The sequence below is a fragment of the Tenebrio molitor genome, chromosome 5 (genome assembly GCF_963966145.1).
Source record: "Tenebrio molitor chromosome 5, icTenMoli1.1, whole genome shotgun sequence".
In the NCBI taxonomy this organism is placed as follows: Eukaryota; Metazoa; Arthropoda; class Insecta; order Coleoptera; family Tenebrionidae; genus Tenebrio; species Tenebrio molitor.
The window spans coordinates 3898146-3908813 of record NC_091050.1 but is presented as its reverse complement, the minus strand read 5'-3'; the positions used below and the strand labels follow the sequence as shown (position 1 = coordinate 3908813).

At 33.4% G+C, this 10668-nt stretch overlaps 3 protein-coding genes across 3 annotated transcripts; all 3 read left to right on the top strand.

Moving 5' to 3' along the window:
* Positions 1-218: 218 nt before the first annotated feature.
* mRpS18B (mitochondrial ribosomal protein S18B) lies at positions 219-832 on the top strand. The gene has a single exon (XM_069046545.1). It carries the CDS (start codon positions 272-274, stop codon positions 830-832), a length of 561 nt encoding a protein of 186 aa, XP_068902646.1. The 5' UTR covers positions 219-271.
* A 2-nt stretch (positions 833-834) lies between these two features.
* Pyroxd1 (pyridine nucleotide-disulfide oxidoreductase domain 1) lies at positions 835-2343 on the top strand. Its single transcript, XM_069046532.1, has one exon. The coding sequence runs from the start codon at positions 835-837 to the stop codon at positions 2218-2220; it is 1386 nt and encodes a 461-aa protein (XP_068902633.1). The 3' UTR covers positions 2221-2343.
* Positions 2344-2486: 143 nt separating this feature from the next.
* Set2 (SET domain containing 2) lies at positions 2487-9492 on the top strand. The gene is made up of 10 exons (XM_069046521.1): positions 2487-2748; positions 2809-4465; positions 4520-4648; positions 5986-6131; positions 6182-6335; positions 6388-6688; positions 6747-8304; positions 8367-8749; positions 8804-9124; positions 9177-9492. Exons 2-10 carry the CDS (start codon positions 2892-2894, stop codon positions 9336-9338), a joined length of 4728 nt encoding a protein of 1575 aa, XP_068902622.1. The 5' UTR covers positions 2487-2748; positions 2809-2891; the 3' UTR covers positions 9339-9492.
* Positions 9493-10668: the final 1176 nt, after the last annotated feature.

Sequence of the window (10668 nt, the reverse complement as noted above, 5' to 3'; positions counted from 1 at the left end):
CCAGGAATAAAAACTATGTTACACAGTATTGTTTTTTTGTTAAAAAATTTGTAAAAGCCAAATATAATACAGGTAACAGGTTACATAAAAAAATATATTCTTCTAGAATTTTTTTATTATTATTTATCTTATAATTCACATTTCGTCTATTCTTTTTTCTTTTAAATTAAGGTAAGAACAATCATCTTGAAAGTATTTAAAAAAAAACTGTTTCCGGAAATATCTCCTAACGGCGAACTCCATCTTTAAACGTCATTGTTGTAACCTCGAGATGAGTTCGTCACTGTTTGTCAGAAGTTTTCTTCAAAAATCATTATGGACACGTGTGCATTTTACGACCGTAGCAGTTAAAGGTAGTCAAAATGGCTTAAACAACGAACAACCTCAGTTAGAAGTTCGGGAAATAACCAAGGATCGGACGAAACAAATTTCAGTAGATACTAGCATTCGATATCTAAAGAGTGCTGCCTATCAGCAAACTTACGAAGGTCAACCTGTATGGGTGTTATACAGAAGAAATCATAAAGGAGCGATTGCCCCAAGAAAAACTCGAAAAACTTGTACACGTGGTGGCCAAATTTCATGTGGAAATCCTTGTCCAATTTGCAGAGATGAATATCTAGTGTTACATGAAGAAAATGTAGAATTGCTCAAACAGTTTATATGCCCTCATACTGGAAGTGTTTTGAGTTACTCTAAAACTGGTTTGTGTCAGAAGAAACATCAAGAATTGTTAGTTAGCATTAAAAGAGCTATTGACAGTGGTTTGATTACATTTGATGTGTCTCGCAGACATTATGATTATTCAGAATATTATTCAGACTTAAACTAATAATGGAAGCTACATTTGTTGTGGTAGGAGGCGGAATTGCAGGAGTTACTTGTGCAGAGACTTTGGCGTTTCTAGAACCGCAAGAAAAAATCATATTAATAAGTAATTCATCTCTTATCAAAACAGTTACAAATTTACATTCAATTACGCGCACATTAACGGATTTCGATATTGAAGAAACTGAGTCTAGTAATTTGAGTAAAAAGTATTTGAACATTTTGGTTCTTCATGAAATATTAGTAGAAATAGATGATGATGAACATTATGTAATTACTTCGGTTCATAAAATTAAATACAAATTTGTATGCTTATGTATGGGTGCAGAACCTAAATTGATTCCTCAGTCTTCTGTTTTTCCACAAATTTTAGGAATAAGGGATACAGACTCAGTTAAAAAATTTGTTGAACAATTGCAAACCTCAAAAAAAATTGTAATAGTTGGCAATGGAGGCATTGCTTCAGAATTGGTTTTCAAAGTTACAAATGTAGAAGTTCATTGGGTAATTAGAGATAAACATATTACCGCAACATTTGTGGATCCAGGTGCAGCTGAATTTTTTCAATCAATGTTAAACAAAACATCGTCGGAAGAAGTAGTTAGTAAAAGAATGCGATATAATGAAGATGATTTTAAGAAGTCGGGAGCAGCATTAGGACCTGATTGGTATAAAAATTTAATAATCAGTGGTAACAAGAAGTGTAATTCAAGTTCAAAAATAATGATACATTATGAAACTGAAATTATTCAAGTGAATTCATTAGAAAATGCAGAATATCCAATTGAAGTTACATTAAGCAACAATGAAAAAATATCTTGTGATCTTGTAGTTTCTGCTACAGGAGTAGTTCCCAGAAGTAATTTTGTAACAAAACATCAGTTTAATAAATCAGAAGATGGAGGTATCCAAGTTAACGAATTTATGCAAACATCCGTTAAAGATGTATATGCTGCTGGTGATATATGTAGTGTAAACTGGACTTTAGCTAAACATTGGTTTCAAATGAAGTTATGGACGCAAGCCAGGCAAATGGGATGTTATGCAGCAAAGAGTATGGTTGGTCATTTAAGAAATGAAGTGGTGTTACAAGATTTTTGCTTTGAATTGTTCGCTCATTCTACAAAATTATTTGGCTACAAGGTTATTTTGTTAGGTCTGTACAACGGACAAAAATTAGGAACTAATTATGAGATTTTGTTAAGAATGACGAAAGGCAAGGAATACATCAAGTTTGTGTTAGAAGATAATAAACTTCAAGGAGCGGTTCTCATTGGTGACACAGATTTAGAAGAAACGTGTGAAAATCTCATTTTAAATCAACTAGATTTGTCTCAGTATGGCGACGACATTTTGAATCCCGACATTGATATTGAAGATTATTTTGACTAAACTGGCCATTGTAAAATTTGAACTTAACGTTGCTGTTGTTTAATTAGTTTTCACGTTTCATATTTTAATTTTAGCTGTACGTTGTGTTGTAAGTGAAGTGTAATAAAATACTAAAGCAACTGGTACCGCCTTATTTTAAGTCGCGATCAACCATAGTTAGAATTTATTTAATTTATGTAACGTGTTTGGTAATATGCAAAAGGGTTATATATTTATCTACTTTGGTATATGTAAGTTTTGGTAAGTTATATCGATCAAAGCTGCCATCTTATTAGATGCGCGATTCGATTACCGTAAAATGGATTTTGCGTTATGTTTATGTATTATGGCCTATGGGGGGGTAAGTAGAAGTTGATGTGAACATCCCTTAACGATGTTGTTTTGGTGAATGGTGAAGGCGATGTGGGTACGTACAATAAAGTAGTATATTCCAACGGGAATTCCGGAAATACAAATTAATTTGAACTATCATTAAATTTATGGTAAACAGTTTGTTAATATTGTAACAAGGAATATAAACAATAAAAGGTTAGTGGTAAAATATAAAAATCAACAATAAAAGTATAGATATATTTTTTTGTTTTCTAGTCAACTTAAACACTTTTCGGTAGTTAATGATTTATTGCCAGTGGAGTCACGTACACAGGTCACATAATTACTATACATGAAGAATGCCTCCAAAAAAGAAGCGTGGGGGACAAAATCAAGTTGTTGTGGAAAGTAAAGTGTCAACTAGATCTTGCAGAAAACCTGATGTAAATATTGAACATTTGGAGTCAAGCTCCAAAACAGTTTCAATGCCGAAATCGTCAGGAAATCTCTTAACGAAAAAGGGAAAAACTCCTAAAACTAGAGGTAAAAAAGGTGCAACAAGAAAAAAGAAAATTGAGGTTAAGTCTACAAAAATGCAAACAGATAACAGCCCAGTTGAAACGGCTTTATCAGATTCTGAAAAAGGTCAGGATGAAAATTTGCCAAAAACTGAACCTATTGAACAGGTATTTTTTAAAATGGAAGATGAGAGTATGGAAACAATTGACACACAAAGTTCGGAAGCAGAAACATGTGAAATTGCAGAGCAATTTGAAAATCTCAATGTAGGAGAATCTTATATTGCTGCAGTTCAGGAAAGAACAAATTCTGAAACAATTAATGAAAATACTGATGAAAATGTAGAAGAAGTTGTAGAATTTGATACATGTCCAGAATTCACAGTGGAATATATTACAGAAGAGTTCATACCAGCTTGTGAAAACACAGAAGTTATAATTGATGAAGAAATAGAAGGAAATGATCTTTTAGATAAAGAAAACTTTGTAGATGAAAAGAATGACATAGATTTAGAACAAACTGAGAGAATTCAACAAACTAAAGAAAAGATGATACAAGAAGTAAAAATTACAGGGGAAGATGACAAAACTGAAGATAAGACACTTGTAGAAGAAGTTAACAATATAGATGTTGAAGTTTCTATGGAAAGATTGCACAATAAAAGCTCTGATGAAGTAGATAAGACAGAAGATAAAATTGAGGTTCCAGAAAAAGTTGATGAAAGCAAAAATAATGAAGAATTTAACATTAAACCACAAAATATAAGGGGAAAAAAGAAAACACAAAAGAAAGAAGGAAAGGAAATGAAGAAAAATCCTTCAAAAAAGAGATCAAAACCAAAACAACTTAAGAAGGAACTAACTGATAAAACAGAAGAAGTTCGACGTTCAAATCGCATCAAATCAATTAACGTACTAAAACAACGATCTAAAGGTCACGGTTTGGTTAAATCAGCTAAAGCTACTACAGAACTAGATATTGTGGAAGCTACAATTAATTCAGCCAACGAAAGCGAAAAATTATCAGATTCTCTTGCTTTGTCTTCCATAAATGACACAGATAATAAACCAGTGAAAGTAAAATCACGTTGGAGACGTTCAAGTGAATTAGAAATGAATGTTTTAACTCCAGCTGCTGTTGTAATAGAAACCTCTGGAGATAGTCAAAAAATTGCTGAAGCTAATACAATTATTCAAAGTACTAAACAAAAAATGTCTGCTGTGCATGATGAAGAAGTTGAGACAAGGTTGAAACAGTTTGTTCATTTAAAAGAGAATCTTTATTTAACTGATCGCATGGCCTGTAAGGAAGCAAAAAAAATGACATGTGACTGTTTCTTAACACAAGAAGAAACTGATAGAGGTGAATTGGGATGCGGAGACGATTGCTTAAATCGGTTATTGATGATTGAGTGGTAAAGAATTTATGACAAATGTATTTAGCAAGTAGATCTATAAATAATTTTCAGTGGTAACTTGTGCCCTGTGGGGGATAGATGCACGAATAAAAAATTTCAAAAATCACAATTTGCACCTGTTGAAGTTTTCAAAACAGAAAAAAAAGGATTGGGTTTGAGAGCAGCTGCAAATATTCCTTAGTAAGTTGGTTTGATATTATAGACTTTAGAATAAGATGTAGCAGGCCTGGTGACTTAAATGAATGGGACTTTTTTCTTAAGTTGGGAACATTAAAAAAAATTACTTTGGCAAGCCTGATATATTAATCAACACATTGGCGTAGGGACGTCATTTTGATATCTTATGTCACGGCCTCGTAGATTCATAAGAGACTCGTCTCTTATGAATCTAGGAGGCCGTGTCTTATGTATTAATAAATTGTGTGAAATAGGCGGGTACGCCTATGTTTTTGTCAACTATCACATTAAACCAACAATAGTATTACCAACCTGTGAAAAAAATTTTTTACAGTCACCCGGTACAAGAATTAAATTTTAAATTTCAGTATTTATATCAAATGCGCTCTTTCATGATATATAACCTTCTAAATTAAGAAAATAATTTTTTGTTGATTGCATAAAATGGTAATTTATGGCAAAGGTGCATAGTACGTACTTTTTTGCCGCGAATGCGGCAATCACATGAATCAAGAAAAAACACTTTATGTATGAGTTCCATTTTTTCTAGGACTGTCTGAAGTTAAAATAACAATCAACAGCAAAACACAAATCTAAAATTTAACGTTTCTAAAGCCCAGATCGCGTAACAGCATCAATAGTTTTCAATGCACTCTTATTATTCGACTTTTTCAGTGCATGTATTTGCATAACGCCAGAATAAAACAATAACACACTACGGCACTTTTTTCACACCATGCTTTTTTCCCCATCATTATTATGAATGAAAATAATGACATATAGTACTTTTTTTGGCAAATCTCATTCAAAGTGTAAAGCTTTGTTATTTACTTGGTTGTACTAACTGACATTAAATTAATGGACGGTCGTGTATATTCGTTAAGCAAATACCGGGTCATTTTTTTAACTCTGAACATAGTCCATTCTTAGTCACTTTGTTTGGTTTAAAAAAAAACACAGATCAATGCATGTAATGTAATCAGGTAGATAACTAACATTACGTCAAAGTAGCTACTGACAATAAAAAAAAAGTCAAGTTTGAATTATTATTGTGATAAAATAAATTCAATCACACGTAATGCATTTGTACCATGCCAATCAGAGCATAAGAAATGTGCGTCACTTATCCCGATAGACCAATTTCATCAATCGGAACAATTTTTAATGATTTCAAAATTTAACAACCACGGATGCGTCGGGTATAAAATAAATTGGTTGCATAGGAAATACCCCCAATGCATTGATCTGTGCTTTTTAAAACTGAACATAGGGAATATGTTCAGAGATAGTAAAAACATTTACCGGTATATTTTAAGTATTTTGTTTGAATTATTTTTTAGTGGCGAATTTATATTGGAGTACGTTGGAGAAGTACTGGACCACGAAGAGTTTGATGTTCGCGCTGACGATTACTCAAATGATAAAAATAGACATTACTATTTCATGTCTTTACGAGCGGATGCAATAATTGATGCCACGATTAAAGGTAAATCTACATTTTATCGAACTCCAATGAATAAAATGTTTGTATTACAGGAAATATATCACGTTTTATTAATCACTCGTGTGATCCAAACGCGGAAACTCAAAAATGGACTGTTAACGGAGAGCTGAGAATAGGTTTTTTTAGCACAAGGACTATCTTAGCAGGTGAAGAGATAACCTTTGATTATAGATTTCAACGTTATGGGTAACTGGACGAAAAATATTATTTTTATTACTGAATTTCTGGTAATTTGTAGGAAAGAGGCACAAAAGTGTTTTTGCGAAGCTGCAATTTGTCGCGGTTGGTTAGGTGAACAACCTGAAGATGATGATGACGAGGAAGAAGAAGAAGAGGAGGAAGAAGAAGAATATGTCGAAGAAAATGAAGAGCAAATAAAAGACGAAGCTGAAGAAAAAGCTGATGAAAATGTTGAAAAATTAGATACTGAACTGAAAGAAACTAAAACAGTAGAAGAAATTGAAAAACCTGCTAAAAAAGAAAAGAAGAAAAGATCGCCAAGGAAAAAACCCAGAAAGGATATATTCGAAGACTTAGACGTAATATTATTTCCATTTATTTCATATTTTATCGGTTTATTGTGTTTGTTTTATTTAGCAACTGGATGAAGATATTGAAATGTTGGTAACAACTGGATTGAAGAATCAAGCACACACGTTAAAATTGAGCAGGTTAATGGTAAGGGCAAAAGAACCTGCTCAAAGAACAAAACTGCTAAGAGTATTGCGAAGAGGAGAATTACCATGTAGAAGATTGTTTTTGGATTATCATGGGTTGAGATTAATGCACGGTTATATGACAGATGCTCAGCATTTAGCCAAAACTGACAAAAAGTATGAATCACTTAGACTAGAAATGCTGCAAACTTTGGCGACTCTACCAATTCCAAACAAAACGATGTTACAAGATAGTAAAGTATTATCAACTGTTGAAAAATGGTCTTCCGGTAAAGGTGACGATTTACCGATGGACTCTGACAGTCCTTCTCCACAAATTGACCAGGATCTCAGTCAGACACCTACAGATGAAGGGAAGAAAAATGACGAAATTGTAGACAGTGTTGACGTGAAATCGGAAGAAGAAAAAGAGAAATTTGAAGATGAAGAAATAAGAAAATCTGTAGGAATGGATTATCAGGGAGACGTAGATAATGGACAGTTTGCCAGTACACACGGTAAAGAATTAGCAGATGAAATTTCTGGCATATTTCAAGAGGACATGGATACATTTCCGGTGTTATTTGAAGGGAAAGCATCTAAAGTAACAACAGAAACTAAATCAGAAGAACCAAATTATCAAGAGGAAATTACAGCATTAGCTTTAAAACTATTAGAAGAATGGTCTAATTTAAAAGAAGTCTTTAAAATCCCTAAAAAAGAAAGAATAGAGCAAATGAAAGAACACGAACGAGAAGCCGATCGTGGATATATAGCTGGACTAGGTTTGGAACAAGATACCGAAAGAAAAAGTGAGAGTCGTTATCGTATATTAAAAAGATATAGGTCTTCGGAGAAAAGTGATAACTCAATGACGAGAAAAAATATAAAATTGGAAGACAGGACTATTGCAAATTTTCCCAAATTGGGCAAATTTGAGAGAAGAAAAATGTTCGCTTTACAAGTGGAACAGAGGGAAGAAGAAAGGCGGAGAAAACAGAGGGAAATGTGGAGACAACATGAACAACACTGTATACTTCTTGGAACGGATCCTAGATTAACTGCCCCTTTTGATCCAAATAGAGGTTATCAATGTATCTGGAATCCTCAAATCGGACAATGGCAAAATTATCCTATGCAAAATTCAAATATGATTTTTACTCCTCAAAATACGCCCACTTTATCGGGTATGAACATCCAACCAAACAATCATAATTATTCGTATTTGCAATCCAATATACATGGTCCTGGAATGATTCAGGGGGCAGTAAATCCAATTCATCCTTTACCAAGCCTTCCATACCAGGAAGAAGTGAAAAAAGAGGAAGATTATTCTCAAGTGAAATTTATGGGACCAATACCACCACCTGTAAAATTACCTCCAAAGTGGAAATGTGCCAAAGATAAATATGGCAGGCCTTACTATTACCATGTAAAAATAAGGAACAGTCAGTGGGAACCGCCTCCGCTTTCTCAGCTACAACAGGATTTGGATGATTGTACGTTTTTTTTCTATTTAAATCATTTCACCAAAAACTGTAAATGTTTGTATATTTTACAGCCAGCGAAACGACGTCAAGTTCAGATACTAGTAGTTTAAGTTCAGATTCAACTTCTGAAGAATCAGATAGTGACGAAGATCTTGACGACTCGAAGTTACTTTTAGAAGTGAGAAAACAAATGGAAAAACAGGTCAAGGTTTCATTTCCAAAGATCACACCTTCATCTCTCAAAAACGAAGAAAATTGTAATAATTCCGTGCAGGAAGAGAAAGAAGACAAAGATAACGACTGTGAAACGATCGATCAAGTTGGTGAAGATGAGAATAATAAAGAGCTGGCTTCCAATGTGGACTCAAGATTAAAAGATATTCCGAAAGACGAAAAACAACAATCAGGTGGTAAAAAAAGAAGAATAGGTTTGGTTCATGAAATTATGATTAGTGTAAGTATGAGTGGCAACATTACTTTGAAAATTTTAACGTACTCGTAATTTTAGCCGAGAACGGAAGAGGACAGATTACAGTTTAGAGAAGATTTGAAACGTTACAAATTGAACAAAGAAAAATTAAAACGAGAAAAGGAATTGGTGGGACAACAGAGTAAAAAGCACACTAAAGAAAAACGTCATAAAAGTACAATAAAATTAAAAATGAAAGAAATGACTGATTCTAATAGCGAAACTGCCAAAAAAATTAAAGAAAGTTTTCGCTCTAATATGGCTACCGTCGTTGTCAGTGTTTTAAACTCATATAGAAAACCTGACTGTAAAGAAGGTAGGATTACAAATACAGATGATTTTAAACATTTAGCTAGAAAGGTAAGTTGTACGTTTATTGTTATTACTTTTTATTATAATTATTACATTACAGTTAACTCATTTTGTAATGTTAAAAGAGATGAAACATATAGAAAAAATTGAGGATTTAGTTTGCACAGAAAATGTTAAAGGGAAAGCTAAAGAATATATTCGAAAATACATGAGCAAATTTGGTGAAAATTATCAGAAACGAAATGACGAACCGGATTTTTAATTATTTATATTTACTTGTAACATTTGTCTGTGATAAAAATAATTTTCATGTTACATTTTCTTTGTTTGCTAGTGTTGTGTAATTTAACTGTACAATCGATTTACATACTGTAATTTGGTATTAGAAAAACCGAATAATTTACATACAAAAATGATTGTTTTTTTTTGTCGATTTTTAAGTACACATCCACGCAGTTGAGCAGCGGTTAATGTTTATGCAATCACTTTCTGAAAGACGTAATCCAGTCAAAAAAAAGCACTGAAATAGGAATGATCTGACCCAACTAACTGAAATTTGGTGTATATTTTTATTTAGTAGGTATAATCAAATATTGATGTAATTAACACCGGACGACGTTCGCGTCCAGGTTTTGTTCTGGCCACTCTGCTCTCATTGGCCGACCAATGAGAGAGCTCCGTTCGACGCCGACCGAGACTATCCACCGAGCATCGTGGCCAAGCGCTTAGCGCGCCGCTTTGTACTCTCGAGGTGCCGGGTTCTAACCCCGGTGTGGTGGGCCTGGCGTCTGGTTTTTTTCAGAGGTTTTCCCACACCACCACATTTGATATGAGTACTACAGGGTCTCTATAAATGATTGTCTGGTCAAGCCAGCCTTGGAAAAATTTTTTACTGTTCCGCTCTTTTGAAACCGATGCCAAATTCTAGTTCGTTTTCACGGTCACTTCTGACATTAGTGAATGACGTTTCGTTTGCACTTGTCAGTCGAGTTTTGGTTCCTTATATTCGTTTTATCGCAGTTAATCACAGTTAATATACACCAAAAATCTGTATTTTTCAATAAAAATTGCAAGTACGTCCGCTTTTACAGGTAAATACACTGGCAAAATTTGTGAGGCTATGCTTTAATGTTTTATGTTTTATTTTAGCTTTATTTTCTTTACAATGGTTTATTCTGTTGAACAGAACACGTTCATTGTTGTTTTTTACTTTCGAAATGGAAGGTTTAGTAATGGGGAATTATCTGTTTGTAAAAATGAATTCCAGCAAAATATCTGAACAACATTCAAGATGATTGTTAATTCACATTAAGTGAATTGTAAACAGATTTTTAACAATCAGAACAATTAGCAAGGGTAAATCATTAGGACGACCACCAGTATCTGATGAAATACTCGAGGATTTGAAAGAAATGGTGGAAAAGTCTCTACAGATATCCATAGCCTGTTTATCTCAACAATCTGGTGTACCACGAAGCACTTGTCACAAAATCATTAAAAATAGGCTACAACTGCATCATAATAAAATTAGTGTTGTACAAGAACTCCAACCTGCAGATTATCAAAGTTGTGTTTAATAATGTAATCAGTTT